Here is a 13478-nt window from a genome sequence, read left to right on the forward strand (position 1 = left end):
ATAAGCTCTACGGACATCCAGCAACATGTTTTGCCGTTTTTAGGTAAGTGCAGCTATTGACATAGACAAAATGACCGTCGATAAGTCAATGACAGTCATAGAATCAGTTTTTTTCGAAATTCATTGTGCACTTATTATTAATCCTTTGTAGAGCTCATTGTGGTCTTTAAGAATTTATATAATATTATTATATTATTAAATAATTATTCCCAAATGTACCCATACAGGCTTTCAATGTCATCAACTTCAGGCTGGTGATTGTTTATTTTGAGGGATCACTAGGGTAATGGAGGGCTTAGTTTGATTAATGCATGGTATGCTTTGGGGTTTGAAACATGTGCTTTTATATAATCCAGGGAATTGCCAGAGTTAAAGCATTTTATAATGAGATCACTGTTCAGCTCAACAGCCATTGCCTGAAGCACTTATCCATGCTTGGGTGAAGAAAAGAACAACAAAAGTAAGACAGAATACAATCTAGTTGCACGATTCTTTCATTTCTCAAAATATTTTATGCATATTCTGTGATTCAGTTTTTGTATAGGTGCTTTGAACAGATTGAAACAGCTTAGAATATGGTGCTAGTAACTGGATGGTCGCAGCAAGATATGAACTCAATCCAACATTCCAAGTGAACTTGAAAGTTGCCCTTTGTGGTGGGTGAGTTGCAGTTATAATTTTTATAATTTCTGCTTACTTTATAACACTGTGAATACTTTGAAAGGTATATATTTCAGTATTTAGGGGAACATATAGGAATGTTGCTAGTGTGTTGGAGGTATTTTAATGGTGATTTTTTCTTTCTCTAGGGGTCAACCATGGTGTGGACAGGCCGAGGATCTTGGAGAAGATAAACATTCTAAAGATAAAGATTTTCTGGAGAAATATGCTTTAGAGAGATGGGAGGTATAGTCTTATTTGTCTTGTGTTTAAACTTTGCAACAATAGTTTAGCAGTTGTCCTTAAAAGTTGCAGTCATGTTCAGTCATAAACTGAAAATCTTATTATGTTATTTTGGTGTTAACATTTTTAGTCGGTTCTTCATTTTTTGACTGGTTCATCGCCACCTGAAGGAATAGTTGGTATCAGCACGGACATAGTTCAAGTTCTTCTTCTGGCTGGATTAATGAAAAGGTTTTGGATTGAACTTCATAGTTTTCATTACTTGTCTTTCAACAAGGCTTTAGATCAACGTTATATGATTACTGCCACATTTTAAGAGATAATGAAGAAAAGACACCAATGATCACACCTTCAGGATTTCAATTCTTACTCATGGATACCTCATCTCAAATTTGGTACTTCATGCTCAAGTGCTTGGATATGGCAAAGGTTTGATATATTCTGCAACAAAAACCTGCCTTTGTAGTAGAGTTTAACTTACTAGGTTTGGTTTTTAAAGGCCACAAATCTAAGTATTTTTTGTATGAAATTAAATGTAGTGTTGTTTTCAACCATTTATTTTGTTTATAGACCGTGGTATGGATCTTGTTGAATGCTTGACACTCTTCTTTCAACTGACATTCTCCTCCTGCAGTAAGGTAGTCATTTATCCTATGTTGACATACAGTGTCTCTCATCTATCCTATGTTGACATACAGTGTGTCTCATCTATCCTATGTTGACATACAGTGCTCTCATCTATCCTATGTTGACATGCATGCAGTGCTTCATCTATCCTATGTTGACATACATGCAGTGCTTCATCTATCCTATGTTGACATACATGCAGTGCTTCATCTATCCTATGTTGACATACATGCAACTTCATCTATCCTATGTTGACATATGCAGTGCTTCATCTATCCTATGTTGACATACAGTGCCTCTCATCTATCCTATGTTGACATACAGTGTGTCTCATCTATCCTATGTTGACATACAGTGCTCTCATCTATCCTATGTTGACATGCATGCAGTGCTTCATCTATCCTATGTTGACATACATGCAGTGCTTCATCTATCCTATGTTGACATACATGCAGTGCTTCATCTATCCTATGTTGACATGCAGTGCTTCATCTATCCTATGTTGACATACATGCAGTGCTTCATCTATCCTATGTTGACATACATGCAGTGCTTCATCTATCCTATGTTGACATACATGCAGTGCTTCATCTATCCTATGTTGACATACATGCAGTGCTTCATCTATCCTATGTTGACATACAGTGCTCTCATCTATCCTATGTTGACATACAGTGTCTCTATCTACTCCTATGTTGACATACAGGTCATCTATCCTATGTTGACATACAGTGCCTCTCATTTATCCTATGTTGACATACAGGCCTCTCATCTATCCTATGTTGACATACAGTGCCTCTCATCTATCCTATGTTGACATACAGTGCTCTCATCTATCCTATATTGACATACAGGGCCTCTCATCTATCCTATGTTGACATACAGGCCTCTCATCTATCCTATGTTGACATACAGTGCTCTCATCTATCCTATGTTGACATACAGTGCCTCTCATCTATCCTATGTTGACATACAGTGCTTCTCATCTATCCTATGTTGACATACATGCAGTGCTCCATCTATCCTATGTTGACATACAGTGCCTCTCATCTATCCTATGTTGACATACAGTGCTCTCATCTATCCTATGTTGACATACAGGGCCTCTCATCTATCCTATGTTGACATACAGTGCTTCTCATCTATCCTATGTTGACATACAGTGCCTCTCATCTATCCTATGTTGACATACAGTGCTTCTCATCTATCCTATGTTGACATACAGTGCTCTCATCTATCCTATGTTGACATACAGTGCCCCTCATTTATCCTATGTTGACATACAGTGCCTCTCATCTATCCTATGTTGACATACAGTGCCTCTCATTCATCCAAATTTGACATATCGTACTTTATACATTTCATAAGTCATATACGGGTTTAAGAGGCTGTTAGTAACCCTATTCCTAATTTCTTTTTTCTTTGTTTATTTAGGATTATCCCACAGACAACATGACAGAATCTCAACTTCACTTCTTGCAGCATCTTAGAGAAATTGGATTGGTTTTCCAACGAAAGGTGATGATTTGAGATGCTGCTCAGAGAAATTAAATGTCATTTTCAAAAATGAACTATCGGAAATTTTTTAATCTTTTGCAGCGAAAATCCAGACGCTACTATCCAACTCATCTTGTCATTAATCTGGCTTCAGCAAGTACAGGTACATTGGTGGAAATGACGTTCAGAAATATTCTGTTTGTCTAACCCATACACATTTGCAAGAATGAAGAAATGTTTATTTGCAATTGCTAAATACCTTCAGGTAACGTTGTTTTCTTACCGACTTTCAGGCGTATCAACAACATCAAATGATGGAACAGCTGAGGGTTACATTATGGTTGAAACAAACTATAGAGTTTATGTTTACACTGGTAATTTTCAAAGTATTTTTAAACTTTCTTGAAATGAAGCTTAGGTGCGTGATGTTATAAAACTTGCGGTGATTTTTCAGATTTTTGAACCCGTTTATTGCACATAGTTCATTTGATGTTTTTTTGTGCTATATGAATAAAATTAACACATTGTAATGGTAATTACGCTAAGTTAAGCTAAGGTAGTGTAAGTATGGTTAAGTATGGTTAAGATTGCGTAGGAAGGTATTACGTGTGTTCCTTTATAACAACATATTGATACACTTCGGGAAAGGTCACATAAAATAACCACCATTATAACAAGGAATTGTTGTACGATACATTTTAATCATGAGTATTTTCTCAGTGTTTCTAAATCCTAATGCTCGTATGATTGAAAAAACGAACTTTTTCTTACAGATTCACCACTTCAAGTTGCTCTTGTTGGTTTATTCTGTGAAATAATATGTCGGTATGTCGTGGTGAATTTTTTTGTATTCTACAGAAATAGTAAACGATAGTTTTTTTCTCGTTGTTTGAAAAGATTCCCAAAGTTCAGTGTGGCGGTGTTGACAAGAGAGAGTGTCAGCCAGGTCTATTACTCTTTTATTCATAAAAACTAAAGACTTGTGGATATTGATTTGTTTATTGATGAGGAAGTATTTTTGACGAGTATATTTGTTTTTTAGGCTCTTCTTAGTGGTATTAATGCTAACCAGGTATTTTTTAAAGCGATTTCTAATCGTGTGTTCCTAGCCTGTTCATGCATGTTGTTTTCTTTCTCATTGAAAAACTTTTCTTTCATCCAGATTCTCCACTTCCTACGTACCCGAGCTCATCCTGAAATGTTAAAAAAGGTGTGTACGCAACGTCACACAACGTCACAACACAACGCCACACTACAACGTCACAACACAACGTCACAACACAACGTCACAACACAACGCCACAACACAACGTCACAACACAACGTCACAAACACAACGTCACAACACAACGTCACAACACAACGCCACAACACAACCACAACACAACGTCACAACACAACGTCACAACACAACGTCACAACACAACGTCACAACACAACGCCACAACACAACGCCACAACACAACGCCACAACAATCACAACACAACACACGTCACAACACAACGTCACAACACAACGCCACAACACAACGCCACAACACAACGTCACAACACAACGTCACAACACAACGCCACAACACAACGCCACAACACAACGTCACAACACAACGTCACAACACAACGTCACAACACAACGCCACAACACAACGTCACAACACAACGCCACAACACAACGCCACAACACAACGTCACAACACAACGTCACGCTAACGTCACAACACAACGTCACAACACAACGTCACAACACAACGTCACAACACAACGTCACAACACAACGTCACAACACAACGTCACAACACAACGTCACAACACAACGCCACAACACAACGTCACAACACAACGTCACAACACAACGTCACAACACAACGTCACAATACAACGTCACAACACCACGTCACAACACAACGTCACAACACAACGTCACAACACAACGTCACAACACAACGCCACACTACAACGTCACAACACAACGTCACAACACAACGTCACAACACAACGTCACAACACAACGCCACACTACAACGTCACAACACAACGTCACAACACAACGTCACAACACAACGTCACAACACAACGTCACAACACAACGTCACAACACAACGCCACAACACAACGTCACAACACAACGTCACAACACAAAGTCACAACACAACGCCACAAAACAACGTCACACAACGTGATTGTGGAACATAACATTAAATACAAATGCTTTCTCAAAACGTACATGTTTCAACTGCAAGCTACATTTATGAAATCATTAAACATACAAATGCTTTCTCAAAACGTACATGTTTCAACTGCAAGCCACATTTATGAAATCATTAGAGACAATAGAAAACACACAAGATTTATGGTAGTATGTGCAACATGTTAGTTTATAAAGATGTGAAAATAATGAGCAACCGAGGGATGAATTTAAATGAGCGTGCGAGAAGTGTACACCCCTAATTTGACTATAGTTTCATTAACGAGACGGCATTAACTAAAGACAGTGGATCGTAAACCTGGAGAAACTTAATTTGTACTTTGCTACTATTCATGGTTTGCCAATGTGGGTTTAGACGCCTGTCATTCCACCAAATATTGCCGATCAAATTCGTCTTTGGGAATTGGAAAAATGCCGAATGCAACTAACCGAAGGTATATATATGCATCTGGTTAAGATTATATAGAGACTGACTTCAGTTTAGTGTAATTAACCAATGGAGATATGGTTTTGTTGATTTTATAGGAGTTCTTTATAGTCAGTTTCTATCTCTGTCCGACTTTGAAATTTTGCGAAAATATGCCGAGGTATGAAATCATTAATATTTTTGCTCAATTCAAGAAAAAAAATATGTTTTCCATATTGTCATAAATTAGAAAAAGTACTTCGTACAGAGGTACATGTAAAACGTCGTATATTAGAAATAATACTGCTCTGCATCTTCTAATAACATTGGCTGTACGTATTTATTAAAATATCACGCTCAAATTTTTATTGCTATTGTAACTTTCTTATTTCCTAAGGATCTAGGTGTTTTAATATGGGCAAACTCTTCGAAGCGTGTGATGATCGTGAATAAGTCGGGACACGACGATGTTAAGAAATTCTGGAAGCGACAAAAACCGAAGGAATAAATTGTGGAATGTGAAGCGGGAGAGAAACGTCAAACGGTAGTATCACCAAAAAAGCCTAAAAAATTGGTCGTTTTTATAACACGTGATCCAAATACGTCAGTCATGTTCAGACTTTTGATTTTTGCGCACATATTTTGCGACACATGAACTAATTTGAAGCTATCCTAAATGCTTTTACGTATGATGCTGGTTATCAGATTGGGACACTTATGAACTCATCTCAAGCTATTCGTAGTTTCATACGCCTTAATGCGTGGTACTGCATATCAAAATTAGAAACGTACGTGTGAGCTCAGATAGCTTATTCCATATGCCTTTGAACGTGGGACTAGTTCTATACGCCTTTATGCGTGGTACTAGATATGAGAATGACATTTACATGAACTGATAACTAGCTGTTCATTAGCCTTAATGTGTGGTATTTAGTATCAAAAAGGGACACATATGAACTAAGATCAAGCTATTCATACTGAACGACGGCTAGAATATTTTGCAATTGTTTTCATTTAAGATAATTTCGACATACTTATCCTTGTGGTCGCTTCCATTGCGGATTAAGAGCGAAAAGCTTCCCATATTATGACGAGAAAAACAATTTCTCATTCCAACGCTCTCAAATAAGATTCTTATTTACAGTGTTTTTCTAATATCATCAGATCATCGACTTATTTCTTCGTTTTGAAGTACTTATAAACAAAACGTGATGAGTACCCACGTCATCTCTAAGATTCCCGACCGCTTAAAAAATTATTTTATATTGCGTTGAGGTATTGCTGTTCATTAAAATTTGTAAACCTTAGATAAACATACGGCTTAAGCCACATATTTGTTAACATTCTTATGAATATACTGCTTACATTGTTAAACAATTTCACTGCATGTCTAACTCATGTTTTCAATGGAGTTATTTGAAACTAGAAAGGTCGGCAAGCATTTGTTCATATTCGTCAAAGAAATAGGGGAGAATGGTAGTGCCAAGGAGCAAACGTTCATAAAGACATGTTCCTCCACAGGCGATTGTAATAAACTCCCGTCAATGTTCATGGAGTATTTGAGAAGATTTTTTGATATGCTCGACAAAAACAACACTGGCTTTATTAAATTAAGTGATGTTGAAGCTCATTGGGGAAAAATCAACGGTGGTGATAGTGTACATTCTTGCGATCCATTGAAACATGTACGTAGAGTGACTTCAGATAATGGTTTGTTAAATTTTGAATTGTTTTGCGAGGGCATTGGAGAAGCAATGAATCGCGAAGAAGCGGTTTCGATGCCAAATCATTCCAGAAGTAGTTCGGTAAAAAATGGTCAAAATTTTGTATCAAAAGATGGACATTTATCTCAGCGTTTTGAAAACCATAAACATTCAACTTGTGAAGATTCGATACTAAGCGAATCGGGTGTTCGTAAGAGGAAAAAGAATCATGGTGATCAGTTTAGTACATGCAAGAATGAAAGGACAAAATCATCTTTATTGTCCACAGAATATAATGGTAAACTAACCGATTTTATTTCAAAAAAAAACTTTTCGGAGTCTGATATCTGCAATGGATATTCTCGTCACAGCATGGATGAACGTGATCCGGAAGTTAACAATAAAGTTTCGCGAAATTCAACCAAATCTCGTCCGAAGTCTGTGACTTTTCAAGACGATGTTATGACATCCAAGTTTGATGAACTTGCGCGTTATGAAAAGAAAAGAGGTGATATGTGCATGGAAATCACCGACGAAGGTTTTGTTACTGAACAATTTAAACATAATGGAATTGTGGAGAGAACGAAACAGTTTAATACATCTGAAGTTATGTTGACGTGTAAAGGAGTTGAATGTTCAGATAACGAAGCTTGTAGTCGCAGGAGTAAACACGTTTTGCCTACTGTTCGTTATTCTGGCAATCATTTGAATGATGGTATGACTGTGTTTAGGATTTATTGACAATTCGTAGCGCTCCTAGTGTAATTACCCGTATTTGTTATTATTTGAGTCATTTTTAAAACAAAAACATTGTCATTATTGTGTAATCTATTTTTCTAACCGGGCCGAAATTTATTTTAGATTTATTTACGTTGAGGCTGTTTGTCTTTTCGATAATTTGTCTGCATGAAAACGTACCTTAATCGCTTTAATCTGTTATCGTTGTTAATGTTACTCATACGTCACGAATCCACACTCCTATATTTCAATGCATGATGATGGTTAAGTAGAGTCGAGACTTGAAACAAAAATTGAAAGCATTTCCATCATCAAACAATGATTTGTGTTCTCTCTAACGTAAACATAGCACAGAATGTGATTCATTTGGTTTAATTCATAAATCTTGTATTTTTTACAGAAGATGAAATGAATGATTCGAAAAGGGTTGGTGAGCGCTGCAGGCTTACAAAGTCTACACCACCAACTAAAGTGTTTTACAAAGGCCACATGAAAACATCTCGAAAGCTTCAACTTGATGCCAGAGCTCATTTTCAGACGACACCTAAAAGGGAACAAGAAGAAGCCACTAAGGTAAAACCACCTGAAACTTAGCTTTCATTAACTGCGTAGTTCCATATCAAAAACACTTTCACATATGCATTCTCTGCTTCTTAATAAGAATTTTTGCGCCGATACATAAATACGACTTATCGGGTCTGTTTTTCTTTTTGTAATCATGTGTGATCAACAGCTGCTGCTTTCTAATGTTATTACAATTCGCTTTGAAAAACGTTACTGACATGATTGATCATTTTATAGATTACTACTGCAAATGAGGAACTAGTTTTGAGAAACGGCCTGCGAGCAATTGACGAAATCAAACACCGGTTATTACGGAGAATATCTCAAATTGAGGAGAAAAAGCTTTACGAAAAACTACAAATCAACTCTGATATAGGTGGAAAAACTTTGGAAGCGTGGAATAATTTCACCCTCGAAGCGCTGTCGTCACATTTCCACGGACTATTGGGGATAATGAAGGAGGCGAAACGACCTTTATGTAAACAGTAAGGTACATAATGCAGCAGTTTCACAATAAAAATTATATACACTATACTATATGTATAAGTAGAACGAGGAGCGATGTATTTCATACAAATGAGTCGATCTTTATTGATCTATTAAGAAATCACTTTAAGCGGCACCTTTTCGTTTACATGTATGGCAGATGGCTATTTTCATTAAAAAAATATCGGCACAAAAACTTCTATATATTTGCCTGCGTATTCAATATGTATAGAATTACCCATTGAATAGTCTGCAATTTTCCACAGTCAACTTTTTATTGTCATTATTTGTTTTTCGTTGTCAAAATACATATGACGAAGCAATCGGAAATGGCAGAAATCTGCTTTTTTCATAATATATATGGCTATATTATTGTTTTCCCTCTGTGAACACCTGTCAATGGAGATGAACTCATATGAAAGTGCGTATACATATATCATCATCATCATGATACGGCTCGTCATTTGTTGTTATTTCAGTTTGTAAAAATATTAGACCAGCACCTAACATTATCCTGACAAAGTTTTTTCTAACCAAGAGCTTCGACGATCGAAAACAACCGCATGAGACGTTTTTCTTATGACTTGTAACACGGTATATGTTTCTGAATGATTGAGTTAGATTTTGTTTTTGTCGTTCGATAACTGGCGAAATGGCAAAGTGTATGAACTGCGGGAAAATGCATAAAGTATAAAGAAGTTAACCTTGTGCTTAACTGTTTGTCTTCATTTCAACCTGAAGGGCGTGCTTTGAAATTTGATGGTGTTTATGAAAATATTACATTATTTTCTTTGTTGTATTACAAACTTTCGCTTATATCTCAATTCCTTTTTTAGAGACCTGCAACAATGTACTACGAACAATATACATTGATCACGTGGCTCGTGGTTCCATGTTACATATTGGTCATTGTGATGGGGACATTTGGGAATATTGTAGTACTGAAAGCATACTTGACAAGTGAAAGAGTCTGGAATCGGTCCTACAACTTAATCCTGTGTAATGGAGTTATCGCAGATCTGATAATCTGTTCCTTTTTTACCCCTCTATTGTTGATATATCGCGCAAACGTATCTGCGCGTCTTATTGAAATATCACCAATTTGTGAAATGTCGCTGTTTTCCTCGACGCTGGCCATCTCGCTACAGTATGTTGTATTTCCTCTTTTTGCTATGAACAGAAGAGATGTTGCGTTGAATATCGCTTCGCCTTTCCTTACTCTACCGAAGTGTCGAAAATTGCTTGCAGCTGGTTGGTTCATTTGCATTGCTGTTTCCGCCATTATAGTCGTTCTCCTCCGTAGTGATGTCGGTAACGATGTTGTGCCGATGCTACACCGATGTATTCTGGTGAACACGAGGCTGGACACATTCACGATGTTTTTTCTGTTTTTTTCCGCACCCCTCTACGCTGCGTCTGTTTTTGTGGCGTTTAAATGTTATCGGGACATACGTAGTGTGGGCTCACAAAACTCGGTCCTTTCCCTCGACGACGAGCGACGTACGAAAATGTGCAAGATTGTTGCTGTAGTTTACACTGTATTTTGGTCTCCGTTTCTCTTTGTTCAAATTTTCGGTATCTTTGGTCCTTATTCAGAGCTAATATTCAATTTGCATGCAGCGTCCTCCGCTATTGGTGTATTTGCATCGGCAGTGAATCCGTACTTGTATTCGTACATGGATCATTACTATCGCAAAAAATTCATAAACATTTTCAAATTCACGATGACTGAGGATTGATGAACTGAGTACATTATTAAAACAACCATTATATTTGACGCCTTGATGTCTATGTTTCTTGATTAAACTTTTGTTCATAAAAATGTTAGAATGATATATAATTATGAAGTAATGTGAATTTGACTCAGTGACGTAAGCAGAAGGGGGGTCAGCCCCACCCCTGGCGAAATTTTATACTCATTACATTGTTTAAACGACAGTAATGGCCTCCCTTTCCCTTTAACTGCACCCTGCACTTGAGAGAAAATCCTGGCTAACGAATTTTAATTCAAGACGACGAGTGATTTCTGAGGTTTTGCTAGTACTCCTTGCCACTGTTAACCATAAGAAATTCCTGTAGATATTTTATTTTTGCTTCGAGGGATTTTTCAGAAACTATTTTAGTTTGTTTTTTTTCTTGAATCAGGCTTTTGTACATGTAAGATGTCCACACGTTAGCGACTCATTGCCACTTCTCTATTCTCATTTTTCTCTGCCTCTATGTGCTTGTTTTTTTCAAAGAAAAACAGTGTCAAACCCATGAGAAAATGAACGGTGAAATGTCTTCATTATACATCGACATAGCAAGATGACGTAATGCTATCATCACAAATGGCTGCAACCTTCACCAATACACAATACAAATATAATATATGTACATAAAATTCTTGAGAATGATAGTTTCATTATTTTTTGAGCAGTAAGCTTGGGAGAAGTTAATAGGCAATGTTCAAACATTACTCGTTTCTCATCATTTCAGTTTTTATGTCCGTAGTGATGTTGTTTTATTATTACTACAGCGAGAGTGTTTTAGCTGAGAGTTATATTGATGAGAATATGTTTGGAGTTTTAGAATTTGATGGCAGTCATGGTGGAAGGGTGGAAATTCTTTCTGAAAACAACGGGAAAGATGAGTTGAAGTCAAAGAAATGTGGTGATTTAAACAAAATTGCATCTGACATGCTTTATGATAGCGAAATTATCGCTTTGCCTTACGAAACTAATCATACCAGATGGAGGTTTCACAAGAGATCAAATCTCAACTATCTGAAATCTTTGTACGACAAATGGAGTGGCAAAAGTATTTTTAATGGTGATAGCACTGCGTGGATAAAATATGTCAATTCTACACGAGCCAAAGATATAAAAGCAAAGAAGTATTTCATCACATTTGGTTGTAATTGTTGTGCTAAAGCCACTGTCAATGCAACAAAGGCAGCTAAATTTCCAGGTGGTTTTGATTTTACATTGATTCATGATTTAAACTCCTTAAGCCAAACATTTAGAGATGCATTCTCTGGTATTTTATGGCAAAAACAGGGTTGTGGTTATTGGCTTTGGAAGCCTTACATTATATTAAAGACATTTGTTGAAAACATGTCAGACAATGATATTGTAATGTACCAAGATGCAGGAGCATATCTGATTAAGAATGCTGGACCTTTGCTAAAGCTTGCTCAAGAATCCAAATCTGGTATCATCATCTTCCATACTGATTCCCAAGAAAAATTTTTGACCAAACGAGATGCTTTTATCCTCATGGAAATGGATGACAAGAGAGTTTATAACTCATATCAAAGACTTGCATCATTTATTGTTTTACGAAAAACCTGCCATTCTTTACAGTTTGTTATGGAGTGGTTGGCCTACGCATCGGATCCTCGTATTCTTACTAACATTGAAAACAAACTGGGAAAGAACTTGCCAGAATTTAGAGACAATAGACATGATCAGACAGTGCTATCATTACTTTCTAAGAGATGGCAACTTGATGAATATCGTGATCCAAGTCAACATGGCAATACAAATGAAAAATCTATGTATGCTTATGGGCCATATTCACAGTTGATATCTCACACAAGAGATAAAAATTGAAAACACTTCCACAAGTTTAACCCTTATTCATGATATTGCTCAGTGTATATGAATGTACTTTCACCAGAACAAACACACAGTTTTTCACTACTCCTTTTTCTTTCGGTTTTTCCTTTATCCACTCAAATTTCTCTTCTGCTCCTCCACTTTGTCCCAGTTCACTCTCCTCCACTTTGTCCCAGTTTCCACTCCACTGTCCAGTTCTCTTCCAGTTTCTCCTCCACTTTATCCCAGTTCACTCTCCTCCACTTTATCCAGTTCCACTTTATCTCCACTTTCCCATCCATTTCTTCCATGATATCCCAGTTCCTTTTCTCCACTTTATCCTTCTCCTGATCCACGATCCCATTTTTCCATTTTGATCCCATTCTTCTTCGATCCATTTCACTCCTTCCATTATCCCATTCTTCTTCCATTTTCCATTCGATCCTCCTTCATTGATCCAATTCCTTCCATTTTATCCATCCATTGATCCATTCCTGATTCCTCCATTTTGATCCATTTTGATTCCCTCCGATTCTTTCTTTTCCTTCTCAATTCCATTCTCATTTTGATCTCTCCATCCATTCCCTTCCATCCCATTCCTGATCCATCCATTCCATTTTATTCCGATCTCCATTTCGATCTCTTTTCCATGATCTCCATTCCATTCCATCTCCTCCATTATCCGATTCCATTCTTCATTCTCCATTTTTCCTCTCTTTTCCTTTCACTTTCACTTTCCACTTTATCCCAGTCCACTTTCCTCAACTTTA

At 37.0% G+C, this 13478-nt stretch overlaps 2 protein-coding genes and 1 long non-coding RNA gene across 6 annotated transcripts; 2 read left to right on the forward strand and 1 right to left on the reverse strand.

The window, feature by feature from the left end:
• Positions 1-592: 592 nt before the first annotated feature.
• Positions 593-6147, forward strand: LOC124439316 (general transcription factor IIH subunit 4-like). The gene is made up of 12 exons (XM_046989540.1): positions 593-660; positions 810-906; positions 1034-1134; positions 1221-1332; positions 2965-3048; positions 3130-3190; positions 3321-3401; positions 3801-3862; positions 4070-4099; positions 5589-5667; positions 5759-5820; positions 6037-6147. The coding sequence occupies exons 1-12, from the start codon at positions 593-595 to the stop codon at positions 6145-6147; spliced, it is 948 nt and encodes a 315-aa protein (XP_046845496.1).
• An 889-nt stretch (positions 6148-7036) lies between these two features.
• LOC124439525 lies at positions 7037-10169 on the forward strand. Of its 3 annotated transcripts, none has more exons than XM_046989766.1 (4): positions 7037-8057; positions 8481-8653; positions 8882-9134; positions 9967-10169. In XM_046989766.1, the coding sequence occupies exons 1-3, from the start codon at positions 7037-7039 to the stop codon at positions 9131-9133; spliced, it is 1446 nt and encodes a 481-aa protein (XP_046845722.1). In that variant the 3' UTR covers position 9134; positions 9967-10169. The 3 variants fall into 3 exon arrangements, with proteins under 3 accessions (XP_046845722.1, XP_046845720.1, XP_046845721.1); XM_046989764.1 differs by having other exon boundaries at positions 8882-9129; positions 9967-10060; XM_046989765.1 differs by having other exon boundaries at positions 8484-8653; positions 8882-9129; positions 9967-10060.
• LOC124439532 lies at positions 8437-9938 on the reverse strand. Of its 2 annotated transcripts, none has more exons than XR_006946354.1 (2): positions 9835-9938; positions 8437-8624 (listed from the first exon to the last, which is right to left on the reverse strand). It is a non-coding gene; the product is annotated as an uncharacterized LOC124439532 (long non-coding RNA). The 2 variants fall into 2 exon arrangements; XR_006946355.1 differs by lacking the exon at positions 9835-9938 and adding an exon at positions 9369-9465.
• Positions 10170-13478: the final 3309 nt, after the last annotated feature.

This window comes from Xenia sp. Carnegie-2017, unplaced genomic scaffold (assembly GCF_021976095.1).
Source record: "Xenia sp. Carnegie-2017 unplaced genomic scaffold, XeniaSp_v1 HiC_scaffold_19, whole genome shotgun sequence".
In the NCBI taxonomy this organism is placed as follows: domain Eukaryota; kingdom Metazoa; phylum Cnidaria; class Anthozoa; order Malacalcyonacea; family Xeniidae; genus Xenia; species Xenia sp. Carnegie-2017.

Excerpts from the sequence above, each read along its gene's own strand:
- LOC124439525 (XM_046989764.1), top strand. The coding sequence starts at position 7,037 with ATGTTTTCAATGGAGTTATTTGAAACTAGAAAGGTCGGCAAGCATTTG. Across the intron at positions 8,654-8,881 it reads AACAAGAAGAAGCCACTAAG|ATTACTACTGCAAATGAGGA; the intron begins GTAAAACCACCT and ends ATCATTTTATAG. Across the intron at positions 9,130-9,966 it reads AAACGACCTTTATGTAAACA|AGACCTGCAACAATGTACTA; the intron begins GTAAGGTACATA and ends TTCCTTTTTTAG.
- LOC124439316 (XM_046989540.1), top strand. The coding sequence starts at position 593 with ATGGTCGCAGCAAGATATGAACTCAATCCAACATTCCAAGTGAACTTG. Across the intron at positions 661-809 it reads AAAGTTGCCCTTTGTGGTGG|GGGTCAACCATGGTGTGGAC; the intron begins GTGAGTTGCAGT and ends TTCTTTCTCTAG. Across the intron at positions 4,100-5,588 it reads GTGGTATTAATGCTAACCAG|ACGCCTGTCATTCCACCAAA; the intron begins GTATTTTTTAAA and ends ATGTGGGTTTAG.